Source organism: Anabrus simplex, chromosome 3, assembly GCF_040414725.1.
Source record: "Anabrus simplex isolate iqAnaSimp1 chromosome 3, ASM4041472v1, whole genome shotgun sequence".
NCBI lineage: Eukaryota > Metazoa > Arthropoda > Insecta > Orthoptera > Tettigoniidae > Anabrus > Anabrus simplex.
Genome location: NC_090267.1, coordinates 467,414,344 through 467,440,478, shown reverse-complemented (window position 1 = coordinate 467,440,478; position 26,135 = coordinate 467,414,344). Strand labels below are relative to the sequence as shown.

At 37.7% G+C, this 26,135-nt stretch overlaps 1 protein-coding gene across 1 annotated transcript in view; it reads right to left on the bottom strand.

Moving 5' to 3' along the window:
- Positions 1-9,246: 9,246 nt before the first annotated feature.
- CtsK1 (C1 family peptidase 26-29-p) overlaps positions 9,247-26,135 on the bottom strand; it is a 141,261-nt gene continuing 124,372 nt past the window's right edge. The window contains exons 10-11 of the mRNA XM_067143587.2: positions 24,714-24,903; positions 9,247-11,314 (exon numbers count right to left, since the gene is read on the bottom strand). Of these exons, the coding sequence (XP_066999688.1) occupies positions 11,130-11,314; positions 24,714-24,903 (375 nt within the window). The 3' untranslated portion in view covers positions 9,247-11,129. The remainder of the gene's footprint in view (positions 11,315-24,713; positions 24,904-26,135) is intronic.

Below are 26,135 nucleotides of genomic sequence, written 5' to 3'. Positions count from 1 at the left end.
AGTGTCATTTATCCTCGTTTTGATAGTGTTCACATACTCACGTGTATCAGAAATAACTGGCTCAATAGGTCTAATCAAACATTCACTGTTCCAAATGTTGAAGAGACTTTTCCAGTAATTAGTAACATGCTCACTATTCCTGATAGTACTGCTACGTGTCAGTATTCTACAGTTGAAGCAAGGTTTTCAGCCTTGAAAAATGTTTTCCACTAAGAAAAAACATTATTTTGAAACTGGCATCAAATTTATCAAGAAAAGCGCTTTTTCCTACTTCAGTGGAACGATAGAATGTTTCCTTGGCAGTAAATATTTTTATGTAAAGAATATTGCAGCTCTAGAAGTGTTGAAGAGTGAAGGCGTTGGTATTTCTATTGGCACAGTTTAGTTCTTGAAGTTGATTGGTAGCTGGTGGGCAATATCCAATGTTCAGCATCCAATGAAGGGAAAATATACCAAAAATGATGACTTCAATCCCATTACTGGTCCTGATGATCTCAAACTTACTTTCCTACAAAGTTTGAAAGTTTACATTGCCGTTTGGCACATGTCGCATGCTGCAGAGAAACTGAGAAATGAAACTCACCTTGCTTTGACCCATACCTTGACAGCATTAGTTCAGTTGTGTAGGTACATTTTTAGTCATTTTAACTGGTCATATGTACTTACAGCAAAGTTACAGACTGGTAGTTTGGAAGGAAGGTTTGGAGCCTATAGAAGGTTAAGTGGGTGTGCTTATAATGTTTCAATTGAACAGATTGTTGAGTCGGAGAGAAAATTGAGAGTTCTGAGCGTACTAAAAATGCGATCTTGTAAACTTGGCGAATTCACACTCAATGATTTTTCAACTGAACTACACAATGTCCAGAAGAAACAAGTTCAGAATTTAGACAGGATAAAGCTAGCATTAGGTGACATAGAGTGTGTAACAATCCCACCCCACTCACAGAGAATTCTCATTTGTATTGCCAGCTAAACTAGTATGAAGGTTAACGAGAAGCTTAAGTATAACAACTGTGCTGATTGTATTGTGTTGCTACAGTCCGAAGAAGAAATGTTTATACACTGTGATGTTGGCCAAATGCTCTCATATTTTAGGCAGTGAGCCACACCCACTCCCTCTAAAAGAATACAATTAGCTGTCCAAGCAACACCGACGTGAAATATTCATAGGGAATCATTTTTGAGGCCTGGATCTCGTCCACTAGGCAAGGCATAGACACGGCCCCGAGCTGGAAATACCCCTTGTAATTAGTTAAGTGCAAGACTATAGCTACAAGCAATAAAAGAAGAACTGGCTTAAAACAGGGGGTTTATTAAATAAACACGAGCGAGACATTCAAACAAAATAAAATCACACACGAAATGAACAGGCAAAAATAATCATAATGAACCTGGACATACCTTATTCATATTCACATCGTTGTAACATGGCGTGAGCTCAAGGCTAATTCTTATCAAATGCACTATTACGCACTTTAAAATGCTCACTGCCTCTCATACACACCATCATTACATCGTCGGCAGCTTCATTACATTATTAAGAATTCAATCAGGTCGCCCGTTTTACCAAAACTCACGTGTCTGAGACACTGCTTTACATATTTCATCAGGCAACTAACAATGTGAAACGTTAGCACAACAATCTCCCGTGCCGGAGAACAAAAGGGCAGATAAGAAGAAAGGGAGATGAGACTAAGCACAGCCTCCAGGGACCAATCAAAGCCAAGACAGGTCCAAAGAATACAACAGGTACGCTCATGCACAAATACAAAACCAACATGGCGGCTACTCAAACTGAGCACCAGCCACGGATAAGAATAAAATATACAGTTCCGTGCTGAGAACAAAAAATGCACAGAATTTAAAAGACGATTAAAACGGGTCGATCGACATACCATCTTTTTCTCCCTCACACGTCCCGACTCACATGCATTCAACATTCACACGCACACATTGAGGGTATCGGGAAATAAACACGAACGGCCGTTCGGATTTCGTAGTCAAATACAAAACATAAATTTATGACCCCACGGTCATCACCAGCAGGTCTCACGTGCTCCAAGTATCTGCGTGCGGCATGCAATTACATATAAGGTCAGAATCGAACACAACTTTATTCACATCAATAATATTTTGCGCCTCGTACGACCTGGATGTACCTCCTATGGCCGAGACGAGGGGCACATCATAGGGATCACGTAGTATTTAAGCACGCAGTGCACCAAGTCATAGCCTCAGACACCCCTTTTCTTTTTATCACCACAAGATTACAAACACATTCATTCGAAACGCATCATACGACGGAGCGGAAAGATGTATGCCAATCCACCGTAACAGTTGGGAATGAATCGTCAACAAAATTAAATATTGAACAGAACTACTACGTACCTGTGATTATCAATGGCAAAATTAAGAGGCAATTAGCGTAAAAGGTCCAACCTTGAAAACGTTAAATGAATATCTAAGGCATAAAAATGCCATACCAAGCATAGCAGCAGCCATTGTTAATATCCGCCACACAAATGCACAGAAGATGAGCTTCAAAGAGTAAAAGTTATCGCTCTAGACATAGTGTGTGCCGCTCCCTACTGGACGTCCTGACATACACAGGTAAACACTGAAAGACGAGGCTGAAGGAAGCCATTTGCATAATGAAGTGTCAATTAACGAAACATGCGACAAGCATGGTTCAGCAGTTAAACAGAGGTGGCTTGAAGTGCCCATCACCGATCATGGTTTCCGTATGTTGCAAAATATTCATGCTCTTTCAGGTCCTCATAAGTAGTGCTTATGAAGCAGAATTTTCAATATTAGAAAACCAAAGGGATGCAATAGTTGCTTTAGGAGTTGAAGCCTTTGAAAGTAGTACCGATAATGCGAGTGATGTATGCAAGTGTGGTGTTCCTTTGACTAGAATTATGGAGACGTTTGTGGAAATTCTGGCCAATATTGTATTAACAATTACACAAAGGTCTTAAATGAAAAGAAAATCTCCCACGAAACTTGAAAACCAGGGTGCCAAGAGAAAGACTGATGAAACAAATCTCAGGCAGAAACAGCACATTAGGAAAGAATTGAAACTCAGTAGCAAGCAACTTCAAGGTAATAAATTAATTTTGAGTCATTAAATAATGTTTATATTTTGGTGTAGAAACGTTCTTTAAAACTGTTTGTTTGATGTGTGCACTACTAGTTTTGTTCGACTGCAAAATTTTGGTGAAGGGTGAATAATGAGCTAATATGTATGTCGTGTTAGTGTTATTAAGTTAGGAAGAAAACATTTTTTTCTGTGCTTGGTGTTATATCACTTAGTCTGTAATTTGTTTGGTGGAGGTGTGCACTACTAGTTTTGTTCGACTGCAATATTTTTGTGAAGGGTGAATAACGAACTAATGTGTATGTCGTGTTATTATTAATAAGTCAGGAGGAAAACATATTTTTTGAGCTTGGTGTTATGTCACTTAGTCTGTAATTTGTTTGTTGAAAGTGTGCACTACTAGTTTTGTTTGACTGCAATATTTTGGTGAAGGGTGAATAGCGAGCTAATGGGTATGCCGTGTTAATGTTAATAAGTTAGGAGGAATTTTTTCTTTGCTTGGTGTTATGTTGCTTAGACTCTAGGCCTAATTTGTATGTAGGATGTGTGTACTACTAGTTTTGTTCGACTGCAATATTTTGGTGAAGTGTGAATAATGAGCTAATAGGTATGTTGTGTTAGTGCTAATAAGTTAGGAGGAACACTGATTTTTTCTGTGCTTGGTGTTTTGTTGCTTAGTCTGTAATTTGTTTGTTGGAAGAGTGCACTACTAGTTCTGTTCGACTGCAATATTTTGCTGAAGGGCGAGTAACGACCTAATAGGTATGTTGTGCCAGTGTGGTACCACTTAGCGCAATCAACTACACAATTACTCTAAGTGACAGCACAAATTCTCTGACCATACCTAAAAGGTACAGATCAGAGTTGTGGAAACGGGCGAAACCAAACAAATATCAAATGATAAAAATGAACAAGTACCCACCGTTTAACGATCCGGTGACATCAGAGGGGTGGATTAAATGCAGAACTGGTTATCTTAAAATGTTTACCGTTTACAAATGAACACAACCACTTACTTGGAAACAAAGAGAGATTTAATGATAAACCATAAGAAACTTACACATTAATTGAAAAATCCCCGCTGGAAATAAAACTAAAAAATTATTTAAAATTGTTTTAAGAAAAACCTACGGTCGACCGATTCGTTAGAAATAAATAGAATAAATTAGTTAATTAAGACCATACGCCATATTGAAACACTTCTTCCACCTTTTAGATATAGTGTAAAACCAATACACTTAACTCCAAATTTGACATTGCCATAATATACTTGGTTTGAATTTCAGGAATCGAGTTCACTTAATTTCCTTTTTAAACGAAAATGTTATTTGAGGTACATCCCAAGCAGTTCCTACAAGGAAAGGAAAGTGTCAAGAAAAGTTTTCCCCAAAATAATAATAATAATCAGGTCAGCGATACGGGGTACGAAAACATGTCAACCGGGAGAGGAAAGTACCAAATATAATTAAAGGGTACAGGTTGAACCACCCAGAAAACTAATTTTATAACAGGGACATCAATTCATTTCCATCAACATCCATCAACAATCAGCATCACCCACAACAACATCAGCGTTCCCACAGCAACGAACACACGCTAGGTCAGTTCAGGGAAGGGACCAATCACAGACCGCCAATCAATAATAGGCAAAGACATATTAAGAGACAAAAGAAGAACGGGACGCCAAAATACCAGCAACATACTACCCATATTAATAATATTTAGTTAAGAAGTCGGAAAAGAAGTTAGAATGAAAATAGAAAACGAACGTAAACCCCACATCCTTGGTTAGTAACCTTGCCAAAATATTGCGTTAACCACTACCTATCGGGCCTAGGAAGTCCACCGCCAAACGTTAAATATTAAATTAACAATTTAATAGAATAATAATTAACAGTAGACGCAAGTCCACAGTGAACAGAACTAGTTGACACAATTACTTCCTTTTTTTTTCTTTTGGAACCAGAAAAAGAAAAATTTTCGAAATCCACAAGGTTAAATGACAGAATTTAGATGACGAAAAGCTTCATTATGTTCCGGAGTGCACCCCAATTTTCGAAATATTCAGTTCACCATACGGAATCAGTAAAAGCGTAGTAAAAGCACTTACATTGCATCAGCTTGCTGCGGTACAGTAGTAGTTCCAGTCTCATATGCTTACTTACGCATGGCAGGAGAAATGCTGAAGGATACACCAAAACTCCAGGCGAGGAAGATGAAATTATTAAAATTATATATATATATATATATATATATATATATATATATATATATATATATTCGTATATGTATACTATCTAGAAGATTCGACAATTTTCTTTATTATATATCTTTAATACTTATTGCCGATATATTCAATTGTTTGCGAATTGTGTGTTTTTTGTGCAAGTGATACTCGTGTGTGCTTTTTTACGTATAGTGACTGGGTGAAAGGAATGTGCGCATTAAATTTCTTTAGATTAAATTAGATTAGGTCTTTGATCAAGACCGACTACAATATATCAGACCATAATAGACCTCGTGCGAATGGCGATATTTTACCTGCTGGCGCTCCTAGCGGCAACTCGCGCAGAACATCCATGTGACGAGTGTAGCTTTTGTGGTAGAATCAAGTGAATGAAGCTATTTGAAGCTGAAATGTCGCCGTCCATACAGATTTGTGTGGGCTTTCTTAATATTCGGTGGGATAAGTCGTATTTCAGAGCTTCTACTCTAAAGAAAGGCAGACAGCTCAATGAAAGTCATCACATATGCCAGGTGAAAGAACGATTGGGAGAAGAAATTTCTGTCTTCTGTTTGAGAGAAACGAGCATTAATCAACCGCCTTATGCAGTTAAATGGTTGGCTATTCGCATACTCGGCACAAACAACATTCAGCTCAGACTACCTGTAGGTCTACGACACGCTGCCCGCCGCACAATGCGGGGACAACGCTCTCGTGATCTCTCGAAATTTCTCGCGAGAAATAGTGCCTGCGCTGGTCTCGAGAAATCTCGAGAAATCCCGAGACCTAGTCTCAGACTGCCCATCACTACTTAACAGTACTATATGTATGATGAAAACAATACTTCAAACGCCAGTAGAGAAATGATAACCTGCTCGCTATAAATTTACGGTACATGATAATAGCCTTTTCGAATTTTTTTTTCCAGACGTGAGAAAATATAAACTAACCTCTGAAATCAATTATGCACTCTGCCATATCTTGAGGTGTATCCCATTCTTACTTAATTGCAGTATTTAGCATTAAAATTAAGCGATCGGTTATTCAGCCTTTATTTTTAACGAGTTAACAACTGCTATCGGAGACAATATTAACGTATTTATTACGAAAACATGTTCTCTTTCATTTCAAATTTTCTTTCCGGAAAAGCAGTCAACGGGTATTACTTATCGACTCCGACACCACCTTCGAATTTTGACGATATTGCTCGCTAATGGACATAGAGAGGAAACGATACCAACGATGATCGATTGCATGCAACATAATCACTGTGGTGCATAAATATAGGATCCTGTAACTGAAAAAAATGGGCATTCTTAATCGCTCGTAATAACGGATGCGTCAGAGAAAGGGCTCTCGTTATAACCGAAGGATAATACACAGTTTAATATAGCAATTTTGAAGGGACAGACAAAAACTGTCGTAATGGGGTTCATGTTATTTGCCATATTCGCTATAGCGGACTTCTACCGTATATCATCAGCAGTTATTGTGTGAAATAACGTTCTCATATGGAAACGGGTAAGCCAATAAATTTTGTCAAAAGCTTTGAAAAGTACTGCAAGTTCAACTATGAATCCCCCTAATTCCACTAACGAAAGTGAAAACGGAATGTCAGTATCTTAAAAAGTTCACGACTTATTTGAGGACATCTTAGCTGAAAAACCCTGCATAATTTGTGAATAACTGTAGATAGGATGTACACCTTCTTGGATACTAGAGGCATGCATTATTTGAACTTGAGACGGGGAAAGATGTGCTTTGCTACACATGCAATCACCATTACACACGAGTGGAACGTGTAAACTAAAATGCCCGAGTTTTCTCTAATTCCTTCGATACGGATGATGGGCAATGCTCTCAAGACAGATTCTTGTGTGCTGCGAGCTGTGCAACGTCCCATTAACTACAAGTGTAAGCTTGACAGTATATCATCAGCAGTTCATATGGAAACATGTAACGATGAATTTTGTCAAATGCCTAGGAAAGCACTGCATGTTGAACTATAAGCTCCTTAATACCATTAACGAAAGTAAAAACAGAATGTCAGTATCCTAAACTGTTCACGAGTTAGAGGTGGACTTCTTAGCTGAATAACCTGTATAATTTGTTAATAACTGTAGGCAGGATGTACACCTACCTGGATACCTCGCAATCGTTGACAGGGTAACCTATTACATGTCATAAATCTCATGTTTTATCCGTATTGAAAGTCTTTATAACTTAAAATCCAAAGAAAGTATTTATTAATCCACCTATTCAACATTTTTTGTCCACTTATATGTGGTTACAAATGTGATAAATGATTGTATGTGATTGTAAGTGGACAAAAAGTATTGAACAGGTGGATTAATAAATACTTTCTTTGGATTTTAAGGGCGACTTCTTGTGGTACAGACCAGGCCGGAGGTGTTCTGTGACGATTCCTCTACACTGATATGTGTGGATCATCCAGAAGTATATCTGAAGGCGTATTTTACTTTGTTTGAAGAAACAACACAGCGGGCTGTGCTATGTGACATGTCTTCAAAATAACAGACATCCACGACTACGTTGCATTCTGGACATAGTCTTCAAGTTGTCGCATACAACTAGACAATTACACATTGCACCGTCATATACCAAAGTACCTAATTATGATGCAAATTCTCTATAACATTGTAAGGAATTATTTCCTTTGTCACCAAAATATCGGTAAACACAAGCGGTGGTCATATGATACTGAATGTGGGGGTCTGATAACGATGTACACCTACCTGTCGAAAGAACTGGAACAAACTCAAGCATTTTAGATCACACATACCACTCATGCGTAATGGTAGTTGCATATGCTGCAAGACACATCTTGCCTCGTCTCAAGTTTGAATAATGCATGCGTCTAGTATCCAGGTATGTGTACATACAGTAACAGTCATTTTCTGTACTTCTGCACTTACCAGTGCATACAATGCCAGAATGTATATCCTTTGTAATTATGTTATACTGCGTCAAAGTAGACCTTGGTAGGAATGAAAGAAATGAACGCCGTAGTTGCTCGTTGACAAATATTTAAGGAATGAAGAAGGCGCGTGGTTTGCTATTTGCATACTTGGCATAAACAATATTCAGCTCCGTCTACCAGTTGGCCAACGACACGCTGCTCGCTATGTAATGTGGTCACGTAACGTGGTCACAATGTTCTCAAGATCTCGGCCGACAAGAGGTAACAGGAGACTGCTTGTGTAAGGTACGTATTTTTCAAATTAGATTTATAATTTACCTTATTAGACCTATAATTTACCTCATTTACCTTATGTATAACACCAACATACATTTGATAAATGTCCCAATGTTTGCAGTATATAAATATGAGAATTCTACATGATGCACATAATGATTTATTATGTTTGTATGTCTATTTTTTCCCTCCTTTTTTCCTTCTTTCTACATTAAACTCAGATGTTGGCAATACATTTAACTTTCCGATTTCGTTATCAATAAGGCCAGTAACTAGGAAAGTCGAACATATCGAATCTTTGAGAACTACCAACAAGCCAACCAATAATACTCTATTTTGGACCCTCTCTGAAAAGAAATCCTGGCTAGTATATAAGTTAATTAAAATGTTTTCGGAGATGGTGAGGTGCCGGAATTTAGACCCGGGGGAGATTTTATGTGACAGTATATCTACCGACATGAGGTCGATGTATTTGAGCACCTTCAAATACCACTGGACTGAGCTAGGATTGAACCTGCCAGGTTGGGGTCAAAAGGCCAGCACATCAACTTTCCAAGCCACTCTGCCTGGCGTTGCATATAATAAACTGTTCTGTAACAAGAAAGGAACAGTATGCGGTGTGCCTGTTAAGCGGAAGTTTCTGATTTGTCTCTTTTTAGAATTCTATGAGTATAGCTGTAGGATTTAACAGACAAATTGACTAGCCCATTTCACATTAATCCATTTATTTTTTCAAAACCAAAGATCCTTGAACAAGGTTCTTAACATATATGTAACAAATCCTACATTTAAAAAATTAACTTTATTTCATTAAGATACAGAGAGCAAAAGAAGCTGAATATTATGCAATCATACAGAACACAGTAGACAATACTATTAATATCTCCTATAGAAAACAATGAAATATTTTGATAGGACAAAAGAGTGGCTTGGTTTATATTAATAAAAGTAAACAATCAACAAATTCATAGTCTGCTTAGTTGACTTCAGCATTCCTTCTATCTGTAAAACTTCCAGGATGGGAAAGAGAGGTTGAGATCCAATATTACAAACCACTAAACAGGCTTGCCAACATCGGTGCATTAAGCAACAACACAACAGTGCATTGTATGTTCGAGAGGGACAAAACTTGAATTAATGGACAATGAAACACTTTATATTGCCGTACGGACAGTATGTGTCTGGTGCAGAACACTGTATAACTAGCATGGCAAGACTATTGGTCTGTGTTTGTTACATCTGGAGATTGACAGTCCCAGATTTGCACAACAATCAATCAGGATCTGGGAGCATAAGCTTCCACGTTAGCTGCCACAAAGTGGTGTACAGGCCTCTAGTATACCCTGGGAGCACACCATCAATGTTTCCAGCACGAGAAAAGTAATTTAATTCTAGAAACTTTCACTTCGAGATCTCTGCCACACAGTCAACAATGAATAAATTGCTTAATTAAAAAGTCAGTGAAGGTCACTTCCTTCGTACTTAAGGTAATCACATCCAAGATAGAGCATTTGCATCCAGCACACACCACGACACTTTCAAACTTGGCAGTTTTCTTATTTTCATGGGATGTGGATGCCCTGTGGCCATACGCAATGTGAGCTTTATCAGAGACAATAGGAAACTTGTCTTCTTCAGAACCAGAAAATGGTTGCATTTTGTACATTTACAGCCTTAATTTTAATGCTTCTACCTGTCTGTCCACAGTTACCTGCTATGGGCCAGCCAGTGTTGGGGCAGCGGGAAAGAACCCACCTCGGGTGGAGCAGCTCGTTTAGTTGGCTGCTGACCCTCAGGGGAAGAAATGGAGGCAGAATCTCTTCTCCAGATTAGGGGCAGCATCGATGAAACCTAGCAGTTAGGTATACTGTAAAATGCCTTCAAGTGCAGCGAGTCCATTGTCCATGCGTGAATGCCTATATAAAACATCAAAGTGGATCAGAACAAAGATCCAAGGAGTCTCCAGAAGCAATGCACATCTTGTGTCTCCAGGGAGGTGCGAGACATGGATGGAGGTCAAAGATCCACGGCTTAACCCACGGGCTCCCTGGAGTAGTAGTAGTAGTAGTAGTAGTAGTAGTAGTAGTAGTAGTAGTAGTAGTAGTAGCAGCAGCAGCAGCAGCAAAAATACTCGTACGGGCAGGTTGGTTGATTGCTGGCAAGCATAAAGGAAGGATTTCTGCTACTTAAGGTATCACTTCACGTAATTTTTTCTATGCTTCTTTAGTTTCCTAAACACCCCCTCGGTACGAAAGTACCACTCTTCTATCTATCATGAGAAGTTTTCATTGAAATCTCTTTCTTATAAAAAAATCACAGCTAATAAAATATGCACCAATATCTCATTTTATCACAAGTGGAGAGCCAAGGAGAAGTAACTTTGCCTGTTGGTCGTCTATTTGTAAGTACTTTGCAATAAAAAAAATCCCAACAAGCTAAGTTACTTCTCTCATTTTAATACCTCTACAGATCTACAGAACAGAATCATTACATACAAATGTTCTCCCAGTAAAACAGAACTAAACAAACAACTCTTAACAGTAACATATTAGGTAATTCTAAAAGTCAAATTTAAAAGGTCTGATCAGGAACTACATAATGACATAAGTTGGGTCTGTAGCAACTCCACAGTTGTTATCTTTAGCAGACATAAGCACATAGCCATCATTGCCCCAGTAGTTTGACCACGAGTTCTTCACTAACCAATAAGGTTTCCCGTTCATATTTCCATAGCCAACAACCAGGACAGCATGATCCAACTGCTCTGGCTTATTACCTACGCAAAAAAATTACAATCAACAACCTTGTTTGGATGCAACCTGGAGGAAGTAAGAGACAAGCATACAATATACAGAGCAGTTTACACAACAATACATCAACGCTTACTAGAATTAAAATTAAACTATAGTGTAGTTCAAACTTCTCATTACTTTTAATCATACCTGCCCCATCTCGATGTATGCCTTTATCAGCATTCCTCATTCTGTTTCAATACATTAGTTCTGTACTACAGCTGACAGTAAAAAAGGCATCATTTACACCTGTGTACATCCTGAATTACACCCTCAGTTTATACACACACAAAAAACACAAAGGAAAGTTTCATTTTTTAAATTGTAACAATAATAATTTAACCAACATAAAAGGTAAAGTTAAAGGGAGAACTGTGAAATGCTTTTACAATAAATACAGGCCTCAGACAAGGTGACGGACTATCCCCATTGCTCTTCAATGTGGCTCTAGATTACATAATGAAAATTTGGCAAAAAACACACCTAAAATAAAAATTGGAGCAAAAACCTCAATAAGAACAAACTGCCTAGGGTTTCCAGATGATTTAGCTCTTTTAGCCCTGGACATGGAAAAAGTCTGTGCTCAGATCACCAGTCTCCAGAAAATTGCATTAACAATAGGATTACAAATATCCTTTAAGAAAACTGAGATCATGCCAATGAAACCCATTGACATAAGCAAAGTCATCATAAATGATAAAAAATTAACATAGTCCCACAATTTAAATACCCTGAAGAAATCATTATGCACAACTTTAGTGAGAAAGCAACATGGATAAATAGAACCAACAAAATGAAAAAAGTACAATTTCTAACCTGGTCAACTTATAACAAAAAATGCTTGTCAATAGACACTAAGATCCAACACTACAAAACTGTAACTTTGCCTAAAGCCACTTAAGCTTGCAAAACCTTGTTCCAAATTAAAAATGAAAGAACTTATCAGCTCCTCAAAACTGAAAGAAGAATTATTAGAACTTGCATAAATAAAAAGTACCAGGTTGACGGAATCTGGAGAATCCTCCCCAATGAAACCGTCTATCGGGAGATTGACCCAGTTACCAGCACGATGAAGAAAAGAATCTCTTATTTCTTTCACATCTTACGATTGCCAGAAAACAGGATTTCACAACAACTAGTGATGAGAAATCTGGGAACGAAGACAGGAGAGCACTGGATCAGAGAAATGCAAGAGGATCTACAAACAGTTGGACTCTAAATTACAGATGCAGAGAACAAGAATAAAATTACCACCCTTCTTAAGAATCACAAATTTTCAACTGAAATGATGCACAGAGGGCCTGTAGAGATTTCAGATGAATTAAGAACACTGTGATCAGAATGAATGAAGAAGTACTGGGCAGATGAGAAGAATCAAACAGAACAACCTTCAAAGAAAAAGTGTACATGGAAGACTCAAGTGGTCCATTGGCCAATAAAGTTAATAATAATAATTCATACACACATGCATGCATACATACTAATTTAAACAACATTCATCAATAACCCATTTGTTTATTATGATGCTCTGATGGACAAAAATAAGCAAGTAGGTATTACATAGTTTAACCTCTATTTATTTATTTATTTATTTATTTATTTATTTACAGTTTTACTATCAAAAAATCTGTATACAATTGTTTAACACTTTTATAGTTATACACTGAATAAATCCCTTAAAAGTGTTGAATATTTTTCTTACTAATAAACATGGTATACGCATTACATTACTACACTGCACGTATACACTCATTCCAAGCCGTAGGAATCTCTTCCTACAGTTCACTGATGAATTTCTCACGTTCACCGCCTTTATGATCATTTTTGCTGGTTATTTAGGAGCAAAATCTTCCGTAAAACCCACGGTGTAGTACAAACAGATTGTTTGAATAAACAAGAACAGAACAGTAATACACATATTTCAGCCATATATTATTCTAACTAGCAATAATTATGTCACTGATAATAATTACTAACGTCAATCCGCACTCATGTCCGTTGTGTAGTTACGCAAGAATGTACGAGCAATTCAGAGTTGCTAGTCTTGAGCAAGAATCTTTTAGGCTGGAGTGCTGTGCGCAAGTTATTCACGTGCAACCTCACTACGAGCCCGCCTGGTGCCAACACTTCTTGACTCACTAACCGAACCATAGAAGTATCTTTTTTTTGCAAGAATTAAAACAGAGGCACTGTAAAACTTAAATTTGCCACCATTTTCTCTGTTGCTATTGGCTGGCTAGGGCTGCTACATTAATTGAATATGAGAAAAATCATGCAGTTTAAAATACTCACTGTGTGCGCCAGATACGTTTTAATTAGTCACAGGGTTATACCTTGTGGAGTGTGTGGGATGCTAGAGGCCTGTTGACCACTTTGTTGTCCCCTGCCCAAATGTCCTTTTTACAAGCCTGGTATTGAAACTTCAGTTGGCAGCCTCGCAGAGCCTGCTGTGACATTGTCCAAGATGCGCAAAATTTAATTTCTAACTTCTGTGACATCGTCCGAGCCGCACCATGTGGGATCTCTAACCTATCGTTCGCGAAGGGTCTAAGGAAATATTTACCAAATTACAGGTTATTGCCTTAATATCCATGAATATCATTAATTTGCAATAAGAGAACTGACCTTAAAAGTTTTCAGTTATTACGAGAGGTAAAGAAAAGTGAAACGAAACAGTGTAAAAATAACGCTTTTTACTTTCATCGCGTATATCATAGTTGCAGTATTTTGATACCGTTATGTACATATAGTATGAGCATGTTCGGCTGCATGGCTAAATGGATAGTGCATGTTGGCCTTCGGTTTAAGGGGTCTTGATCAAGTTGGCGATTTTAAATTTCCTTGGTCAATTCCGATTAGTCCGGGGGCTGTGAGTGTATGCCGACTTACGCATTAGGATTCATCTTAGGTAGGGCCGCATTTTCATAAGCGCGTAGATCGTCTTATCGCACGACAACTCGCAAGACCTGCACCCGGCTTCGGAGGCCACACGCCATTATTACTGTTATATTATTATATTTATATGACTAAAATGTCCAAATACAGTCCCCGTATTTTATTATTTTGCTTTCCTCTTATTTTTTGTCACTTGCATTTAACGCTTTCCTGCAAATATAGTCATTTTCCCACTCCCCCCTTGAAAAAAGATGCACTGAGGGTCATCTAGGAGAAATAGGTTACTCCATCTCTTAAAGTGTTGGATTTTATGAACATATCCATCCTCCATAACCTCTAAATGTTCTCTGCCTTCTGTGTTAAAAATATCATGGAGATCATTGTTATTTTTCCATTCTTTTAATGTGTGCTTAATGGATAAGTCTGATATTTTACCACGATTATATTACTTCAGACAGTAAAAACCACTAAAATATACATTTCACTTTTCTTTTTTGTCACTCGCTGCTATACAACGCTTATACAAGGGTCCTGATCTGTATAAGCAATTCAGTGAATAACTATAACAGGTGTATACACAGGAGGCTTATTCATGGTTTATTAGTAACAAATTGCACATAAACGGTGTATAAACCTGGTATAAAAGTTATACACCATTTATTAGCAAGATTTTATACTTTCCAAAATTGTGGGTTGCATACTATGACAAAGTATACAAATTCATATTTGTATGTCTAGTACAAAAGATTGAGAGAAAGTACTAAATAAATCTGTGCATGGGTAAGGTTCATACAGTACAAAGAAATTGCACATGGAAATTGAATCTAAATGAAATTTAAAAAGTGATGTTTACTAACCATTCCCACACTGGAAAAAATCTGAATTTACCTTTTTTCTCTCTCCTCACTGATGATTCTATAGTAACATGATACTTGTGTGTCTCCCTGCCACAAGTATGTACTTTTAAATGTAGGATTTCATCTCGAAGAAAATTAGTAAAACATACCAATCAATTTTCATTGGTTTACTCACTATAATAAATGATGTATAGTAAAGAATTAAAATTGAGCACAATTGTAGCCACTATAACCAAAATCTTGTTAATATTTCTTCAAATTTAGAGTACATCACTTTCCTTTGCTTGATCTACATGACAGCTAACTTTGAGAACAGTTCTGTAAAATGTTCTTTTTATTTATGAAAAATGCACGATTCATTCCTTTTCCTGATCATCTTCACCCTTCTTTCCACCTCAACAATTTAAAAAATTCCATTTAGAGTAATTAAACCAGGTATGGATCATTCCAAATAATTACTGGAAGGAATCCAGTAAAAGTGCAACATTTTATTAAGTTTCATGGTGGACATTTAACCCTTCAGCAAAGGGGAACATTTGAGTACCACTTTACCCAGCGGACAGAGGCGATTCAGGTGCGAGCACTAAAAAAATGCAGAGATCTCCTGAAGAATTCACTCTTACAACAGTTGAGGTCAGATTATTTTCAAATGTGTACAGCAAAGAGCCAAAAGAATGTAGTTTACATCAATTGACTTTATATTTACGTTATGGTCTATTAATGGAGAAGAGACCTTCCAAATTTTACACAGAAGTGGCATTCTTGTATTTGCATGGATTGTTTCACAAGGCATTGAAAACTAGGGTGATTGTTGCCCCAGGAACAGGGTGAAAGAAATAGGAAACAATACCTAAAAGATTTATTTAGCATAAATCCCAGGTTAATGGAACAATTAGTTCATGAGAAAGAGGGCGTGGACTTTTGGCACGTTTTGTCGTCCGTTACTTGGTCGTGCGCAGTATGTGCTCTCATTCCTGATGTTATTCCATAATAAATGATATACAGAATAGAATTAAAATTTAGTTATGTTATGTTATGCACCCACTTTCACTTCAATAAGTTCAGTCTGGTGTGGTGGTGGTGTCTGATTGATTGAAAATTACTTCTCTTTCATTCAAACCGCACCATGCCATGCTTCTGCATTATGCAATATCGTATTTCAAACTGAGAGCGAGTCAAGTAATTACGAGTTGTAAGAGGTTTCAAGGCGTTGAAAGAATTATAGGAATCCTCACCAGGTGTCAATATGCATATCATTGAAAAGATGGCCATTTATACTGTCAATCTACGTAAGGAAATATTGTATAATGATACGTACATCTGCTAGAATGCAGCAGAAATTTAAGTCTGTATGCTCTCAAGTGCAAAGAGGCTATTTCAAACTATTTAGAAAGAAAAAAAAGAAACACTGATTTGAGCCAATTCATACATACAAGGAAGGCAGAGATCATCAATCACTAGGGACCTGAAAAATTAGCATCTATTTGTTTCAAAATTAGCATCTATGTTTTCCAAAATTAGCATCTATTTACAAAGTTAAAATAACCGCATGGTATTTTTAATTTTAAAGATTGCAAGTTTATGAAGTGAAATTATGGTCCTTCGTTCACACACAATACAAATGCATCGATCAAACTAAAGCATTATCAGTACTTCGGCATTGCTTTTTTTTTTTTTTTTTTTTTTCAAATTGCACCGTCTCTCTTTAACCACTGTGTTGTAATGAGACAACACGCGCTGGCTATCTACATTGTTCGTTTGGTCCACAACAACTCAAGACAGAACTGAGCAAATATGCTGAACTCTGAACTGCAGTTAATGCAAGCTTGACATCACATTTTTCACTTTCTTTCATCTGGGTTTGAATTGCATGTTTCAGAGAACAGTAACCACACCAGATATCGTTTCATGAGAGATCTGTTACTCCAAACAATTTCTCAAGCTCATCTTATTTATCAGTTGTTATTAAAAATTATATATTTTGGATACAAAGCTTGTGAAATTGACACTAAATGCTTATGGCTGGTGTCTTTAGCTTTCAATGTGGCTAGCTTGCACTGTGAAGAATGAGCAGCTTTGACATATGTGTCTCTACATGCATCCTGATGTTGAGGAGTGAGCTTAATTAAAGCATCATTAGTTGCCGCAGAAAAATTCCTCTCACAAATGAAGGTGAAACTGGTGTCAAGGTTATGCAGTTTGGGATAAGGTAGATGAGAGGTAGGATACAGAGACCCTTCAAGTTCAGTGAGGTGGTCTACCAATTCAGCTGCATAATCTTTGACAAAAAACATGTGGGAGAGAAGCCTATTCACTTCTCGGTCACTCAGATCAGTCAGGTACTTAATACCACAGTTGTTGATGTCTTTCATGTCAGACATCTTGAAAAATGTAACAACATCAGTAAAGTAAGCACTCGAATAGAAGGCAGCCTGAAACCAGCTATTCCATCAGGTTATGACAGGTGCAGGAAGAAGCTTTGCTTCCTTTGAAGTACCATACTGTTATGTCAAGAATTGTAAATAATTATGTTTTTGCTTTCTTGTGTTCAAAAATGCAGACTTTACCATCGCAACCACATGATTTAAATTGGTCATCACTGCGACCCAACTATTCCCAACCAAGCTGATCTTATGTGCCCAGCACTGTACATGCATTAAATGATCCCCTATGGCCACACTTAATGTTTCATAACACCGGGTCATGTACGGGGCACTGTCACTAACAAACACTTTAACTGCATCATATGGTACACTATAACTGCGCAGGGCTTCTAAAACAGCACGAGAGCAAATTGTAGCATTTCATGCATTGAGATAGTTCACAGAAACAACGTGCAGCTCTCTCTTTGATCCGGCTGGGACTTGGATTATGATGATAAAAACACAACGGCCCATTATATCTGTAGTTTCATCACAGAGTATGTTGATGTTCTTCCCCATTAGAGCCTCTGCTGTTCTTTTCTGGTGGTCAGATGCAACTTCTAGAAAGGAAGAAAGACCTCAAATTATAACAAAATAATTTGAAATTACTGGATCAGTTGGGTGCGGGTAAGATATTTCGACAGGGAAATCGCATTCAAATTCGATATCCTTCAATTTTGCGCGTGGTTTCGATGTCGTAATACCTAAACCGTACCCGAGCAATGAAACTGAAACCTAACCGGTAAATGTACTACTTCATACCGAGCTCGATAGCTGCAGTCGCTTAAGTGTGGCCAGTATCCAGTAATCGGAAGATAGTGGGTTTGAGCAAGGCCAACTAGATATACAGGCCATAAGGCTCCCCCTCCACTTCGGGCGCTACGTCACACGAGCCGCCAGCCGCTTCACTCCTCGCCAGTGACTTGTAGGCTGATCTGAACCTCGTAGCAGTGAGGCTATCGATGGTGTTGAATGATTTAAACGCGTGTGAACATTGTGAATTAAGGCCACGTCGTATTGTACACCTGGTTGTAGAATCAACTATAGTTCAAAACAGCCTAATATTTCAGTGTTTAAATTTCCTACTGGCTTGTTTCGGAAACAAAAGTGGATCATAGCCATCCATCGAACAGAATTCATCCCTTCAGCAAGCTCAGTTGTGTGCATAAAACACTTCGACGAAGTTTCGTAATTAGGGACGATTCTGTTAAAAGACCTGATGAGTCTCTTAACTGTAAAACCTAACCATTTAAAACTCTCAAACGATGCTATTCCCAAGTTTGAAAATGTGCCTGCCTATCTGTCTAAAAATCTTCCAACACCGAGCAAAAATCCTATTCAAAGACAAGAAGAAGTTGAAAAACGGGAAGAGGAAGAAAAGAAAGAAAGCTGAGGAAAAATATGACAGGATCAAGGACTTCGATGACGTTCAGGGTAATTTCAGTATTAAACGCAAATTAGATTTGGACAAAGTTTCCGTCAACTTTGATGATGATGATGATGATGCTTGTTGTTTTAAGGGGCCTAACATCGAAGGTCATCGGCCCCTCCGTCAACTTTAACAGCCAAAGTCTGTATTTTCAGAATGTATATGACTGAGGAAAATATTCCGAAAATTGGCACTTCCTTAACATTAAACGAGGCTCTTGATTTTAAATCCATTAAACATGATATTTTCATGAGTGATAATCCTGATATACGTGCATTAGGTGACGGGGGCAAGATATTAAAATGGTCAAATTAGAAAAGTATTTGTAACTTCCTGTTTAGACCTGCTTGTAACTCAAAAGTGACTGTCCACGACAAAATAGAATCTGTACACAAAATAATCGATGAAATTGAAGTTGATGAGTGTATCATTACTGATAAATTATAATTTTGTAAGGAACAGTTAAATATAGCCTTTGCAAAGAAAGTATTTTACTCCTGTATTCTAATAACATGTTCACTTCAATATTTTTCGCATATCCTGGGGCGTAAAAGAAGATAAGACAGTCAACGTTTCTTACAATGCCTCACCCGGTTATTCACAGTCTTTTACTGCAAAACTAGGCACGGGAAATTCGGGTATTGATGATTCACATTGGAATTACTTGAAAAAGAAACTAAAATTGTTAAAGGAGCATGAAATATTTTGTAACTTGTTGGATGGAGTCTACATAACACGTGAGCTGAACTATAAAGGACGAAAGGTTTTATTTTTGTTTTTGTTAGTGGCTTTACGTCGCACCGACACAGATAGGTCTTATGGCAACGACGGGATAGGAGAGGCCTAACAGCTGGAAGGAAGCGGCCGTGGCCTTAATTAAGGTACAGCCCCAACATTTGCCTGGTGTGAAAATGGGAAACTACGGAAAACCATCTTCAGGGCTGCCGACAGTGGGATTCGAACCCACTATCTCCCGATGCACGTTCACAGCCGCACGGCCAGATCGCCCGCTAGTAGGAAAGGTAGAGGTAGTTGCTTTTAGTAGTAAAAGCGGAGAAAATAACACTACATTAGCTACAACTGCACAAACTTTTATGTTGTCATCCAGTTTAAGAAAAGTAAAGACGACCGGGCGAGTTGGCCGTGCGCGTAGAGGCGCGCGGCTGAGAGCTTGCATCCGGGAGATAGTAGGTTCGAATCCCACTATCGGCAGCCCTGAAGATGGTTTTCCGTGGTTTCCCATTTTCACACCAGGCAAATGCTGGGGCTGTACCTTAATTAAGGCCACGGCCGCTTCCTTCCAACTCCTAGGCCTTTCCTATCCCATCGTCGCCATAAGACCTATCTGTGTCGGTGCGACGTAAAGCCCCTAGCAAAAAAAAAAAAAAAGTAAAGACGTTGTTGATTTGTTTCCATGTGAGAACCTAACGTGACATTTCTTAGAACTAACTTTGCAAGTCTTTAAAGTATTAACAGATAGGCCTATAGCTTATAAGGTAGCATGCATAATTTCTAATAATAACAGTGTTAGTAGGAAAATGTTTGAAAAGCTGCGCAAAAGCAATTTACAAACCACTTTTCAAAATCCATTTGACGAAACACACACACAAAAAGTTGTTTGATACTGGTCATTTATTTAAAATCTTAATAAATAACTGGCTTAATCAAGCTGACAACTTATCCTGACTTTGACAACTCTGAGTCAGACAAAAAAATGTCTATCTGAGTCTATCTAGTGCAACCTTGGCTTGCTCCTGCCCTGGACCAAAAGGTGTTGTACCAGACACTTTTAGAGCTACAAAATGTAAACCTGTACACTAATGTTTTTACATGAGGATTCTCAGAGGAAAATTCTGATTTCGCTTGTCAACAATGTTCTGGAAAACGAAGACATGTTTAAACATGCAGTGATTAAATAAATAGTTTTAAACATTTCGTTGACAAATGTATATAAATCTTTTGTAATATATTATTGAATAACAATAGAAAAGTTACCGTAGACAAACTCATGGCTGAGAAGAAGAAATCCTCAGGAAAATAAAAATGTATAAACTGAAACCTTAGGAATTGTTAGGTAAGTTTTAAATTGCAGCTTAATTTCTAAGAAAGGTTTCAGACTATTGTTGTGAATTGTCATCATGCATTTTCCTAGTAAGAATAAAACTTTTTGTATACGTATTACGCGTTCTGATCTTTTACAAGATACCGTGTTGAGTTACGAGTGACAGATGTCAGCATAATTTTACGCAAAGAAATGTACATATATTGCCCTGCCAGTTTTCTCCCCGCATAAAACTCGTGTAGTATACAAGCCTAAGTAAAGCCACAATTGAAGGAGTGTTCAATTTTATCATTAAGCTTGAATACATGAACAATATCATGGTGAAAGTGAGAGCGGGCCCTACACTGCCATGCTGAACGCCAGCCACTCGCGTGACGTCACGGTCCGAGCCTTGTGGCCTGTCTATCTAGTGCGGCCTTGGTTTGAGCCCCACTGTCGGCAACCCTGAAGATGGTTTTCCGTGGTTTCCCATTTTCACACCAGGTAAATGCCGGGGCTGTACCTTAATTAAGGCCACGGCCGCTTCTTTCCAATTCTTAGGCCTTTCCTATTCCATCGTCGCCATAAAACCTACCTGTGTCGGTGCAACGTAAAGCAAATAGGAAAAAAAATAAATAAATAATTACTTCACGTAGAGTTCTCACACATGGCAGCTCTTCATTTGAAAACTCAGTAATCCAGGCTCTTAGCTCTTTGCTTTCCAGCTTTTCCAGAGGTATATTTGCTTTGGCCAATACTTCAACTGTGCGTTTCGAGAAGTTATCTCTGGAAAGTTTTCGTCTTTTACAACTAATGTAACTGTGTAAGCACAGAAGATTGCTTTCTTTGAGACGTACTAGCAGCAGGGGTTGAACTTTCGTTATCGCGTCGCTTACCCACGTGTTTTTCAGACTTAACATGTTTCACAATGTTGTCCTTTTTTTTCCCACCCAACTCGACAATTACAATACTTGCAAAACACTCTCGCTGAATCTGTGGCATATAAACAATTCTTTGCATATTGCTTAGCCCTTCCGTGCGCAGTTTCTGTCACGCGCCCCATAACCTAAACAATCGCTCGACTTTCTACTCTTCACTAGTTTAAATTTTGAACAGAAAATCAACGCTGTGTCTATCTCGTTATTTCCATGACATTCGATTTACTTTTCGATAATAATCGATACAGATCTTATTCCCCTTGCTATTCCCATTGTAAATATCGATTAAAGTCAGCAAGCAGCAACCGACCGGCTATTTTTCGTCATCGATTGGAACAGTCGAAACATTTATGCATCATATTTTGAGTATTTCTGGCAATTTTGCCGAAATATGTTGTTTTTGCCAGTAAAATAGTACATTTTCACAGAATTCGCACCAAAATCGCATATTAATACTAATTTCGCATTCTGGGTCACAATTCGCATTTTGTCGCACTTCTATTTATGTGTAAAAGTGATTTTATTTCACATTAGAATTACCGTCATCGTCGCCATAAGACCTATCCGTGTCGGCGCGACGTAAAGCACCTAGCAAAAAAAGAATTACCGTAGGCTTGGATTCAGTACAAGATTCAAAAATTCGCATTTATCGCAAATGCGATTTTTTCAGGTCCCTATCAATCACCTTCAAAGATAAACCATTTCCATCTCAACTTTAAAACTTTAGAAGCCAGAACAAAATGAAATTAGGTCTACAGGGGTTCATACCACGCATAGAGGTCGGCAGCATGTGAAGAAAAGGAGGTCTATACAACTTATGGAGTTTGGTGTCAAGGGGTTAATCACAGACTGTAGACAGCCAGCAAATTCCCCTCCTGCTAAGTTTTTATTTACTACAACTTTAATTTTAGGTACACTCATTGCCACTACATCAACTTCGTGATTAGGGGTGTGAATAGGTTTAGAAATTAATCTCCTATCCTTTATTCCCAAGTAATATTCAAAGGAAGAATGATAAACTTGCGGCCCACTTAAACCGCAGATATATCTGGAACAAGATATATTGAAAAATGACTTTCACAGGCATGAAGGTAGGGAAGGGGCTAATTAAAGTAAATACTATGAGCCAGTCAATAACGTAGGAAAATAGTATTTTCAACATCAACTTACGTTTTTTTAAACGGATACCTTGTATTATTTCATGCACAATCGTTAACATGAAAAATCACATAAGTAATGGCGTTTGTTTCATCGCATTAGGTCAATTACATCCCGAGATATTGCAACGTGAAGTTGATGCTCGAGATAAACGAAACGGTTTCCTGCCACAGCAAAAGGATATGTAAATAACGGTTTCTCTCTTGCGTGCTTTACTTACCTACACAGTACATTGCAGTACTCTGTACTGTACTACTTCAGAATGTACATAATTTGTACAGCAAAGTTAATTTAACGAAATTCTCTTATTTTCATCCCTCTTGATAGCAGTGCAAATAGCATTAAGTATAGCGCCTGTCGCATTGTAGTACGGCAATCATACCGCGAGTAAGAGGACCGTGAGATTCGTGCTGGAATCTCGGGATGAGTCTAAGCCCCATATTGTACCATATGTATATATCTTAAGTAATATTATATTAGAATAAGGCATCCTTGTTAAATTAGTTTTAGTAATGTTTTACGTACTATCGCTATTAAGCAGGTTCACCAACAGCTGATGATGACCTTTTTACAGGTCGAAACCGGTACTGTTTCAATGTAGATAACTTCAAACATTTTGTAATAAAGTATTGATTAGGTGGAAATCTCATTCTTCATACTTGCAAGCATTGTAGAATCGAATTGAATAAGAATGATAATATAATAATAGTAATCTCACAGATAAAATAACAATACGGACATAATAATAATAATAATAATAATAATAATAATAATAATAATAATAATAATACAGATATCACCTTGTAACGGGATTTGAACCGTTAAAAAGTCTAAAAAAATATTGGATGCGAGGAACATACTCAACATACTCAATAACGTACACTCATTTTTTTTTTTTAGTGACTATATACTATTATCTTAAAACCAATGAAGTGGAGATATACCAATTCCGTTCCAAAGAGATGGTTTTAGAGCTTATTCTATAGAAAATTAGATGAAAATCATGAAAATGTTTGGAGTCACATTAACACATGGGTGATGGGGCCTGAGAAATCTGCTGAATTCACAACATAATTTTCGGTCTCCTGGCGTCATCTTTCGACCATATATTGAACTATTTCGGACTTGCACATCGAGTAGAATAAATCGTAGACGTACATCTGCCACTTTTATTCACGGCCTTCTTTTATTGTTTGATTTAGTTTCGAAACGCCAGCTTTCTTTCTGCCGGTTCAGGTAATAAGATGGAGCGCTCGCGTAAATCTTGACTAGTTTAATATTTATGTAGATTTTTATAATCATGTGCACTCTAATATGCTCGGTAGAAAAATGTCTGGTCCAGAGGGTATGGGACAAGCTCAAGCATCCGGTCAGCAATATGTTAATAGCAGAAGCTAAATAGGGTTGAAGATAAGCTTCGTAACAAATTAAAGCTGTCAGGAATTAGTAATCCTCTTCTACTTCAACAACCAAGTGATCTGCATTCCCAGATTCTAGCAATGACAAGACAAAATAACAAAACCTTGTCTTGGTAAGAGATAAATAACATTTCCACACAATTCCATCATATTTTATGACAATACTTCTTGTAATAAAGGGTACCAGTAGCACAGTACACCAAGATACTGTTCCTTATACTTACCACATTCTGGATCATAGTAGATACCATTGGCATAAAAGGAGAAGGTCTTGTGAGAGGCATCAATAGCAACTGAAATTGGGCCATGCTTGCTTACAGCTAATTTCAGAGCATCTGGATCCCCTGAAGTTACATTCACATATCCAGTGATCTTTGCAGTTAATGTGACATTATCAATATGACAATATCCATCCTAGAAAAGAAAAGATCAATATGAGGCACATTAACTTGAATGAAAATTAGAAAGGCATTGTATTTAATCTGCAAATTGTTATTAACTACTAAGTTACATAGTATACGTGACAATATAACTCATGTAAATATAAAACTGTATAAGAGAAGTGAAAGTCTTGGAAAAATGAAATTGCGTATGACAGTGCTGGGAGTGTCAGAGGACATGTTCGGCTCGCTAGGTGCAGGTCTTTTGATTTGACACCCGTAGGCGACCTGCGCGTCGTGATGAGAATGAAATGATGAAAACAATACACACACCCAGTCCCCGTGGCAGCGAAATTAACCAATAATGGTTAAAAATCCCGACCCTGATCGAACCCAGGACCCCTGTGACCAAAGGCCAGTACGCCTTGATAAACAACTACTACTACTCCTACTCCACCTCTTCTTCTTCTTGGCCTTTTTCTTGATTTATTGGGGCTAGCACCTGATGTGCTGAAATAAAGTACATTGCAAAGAGCCCAACACACTAATATTTTCAGATGATGTACTGGTCTGGGGAGAAAATTAAGCCGAAGTACAGGAGAAACTAAATCTTTGGCAAGTTTAAAGAATATGGACTAAGCATCAGTAAATCAAAAGCTGTTGAAATGTCAATCAACAGGAAAGGCAGAGATTCAAACGTTATTCTAGAAGGAACTCTGTTACAATCTGTTTATAACTTCAAATACCTTGGAGGTATCATTTCAAAGGATAATAATAAACCAGGAAATACTTAATAGGACTCTGAAAGCTTCCCAATTTTATTTTCAAGTGAGAAATCTACCCTGTAAGATGAAGAGAAATGCATTAAGACTAACATCACACCCAGTCCCCAAGTCAGAGGAATTAACTATACACTGTTAAAATCCTTCGCTCAGGTGGGAATAGAACCCAGGGTCCTCAGAAATGAAGGCCAGTACGCTGACTGGATCAAAAGCAAATTGCAGTATAATCCCAATTTTGCGTGTCCTCGATTTAGCGTAAGTCTGCAATTAACGGAAGAAATTTCAAGTTACATGTAATTAATATCATATTAAAACCATATTGAAGATGATATATTCAAATTATAAAATTCTTTTATTTATAACCACTCATTCAATACTTGCATATACAGGGTGTTAGGTGTATACGTGCAGATATTTCTTGTAGCAATAGAGAACGATGTGACGAACCACTATATATATATATATCAAACTTTTAGTAATCCGT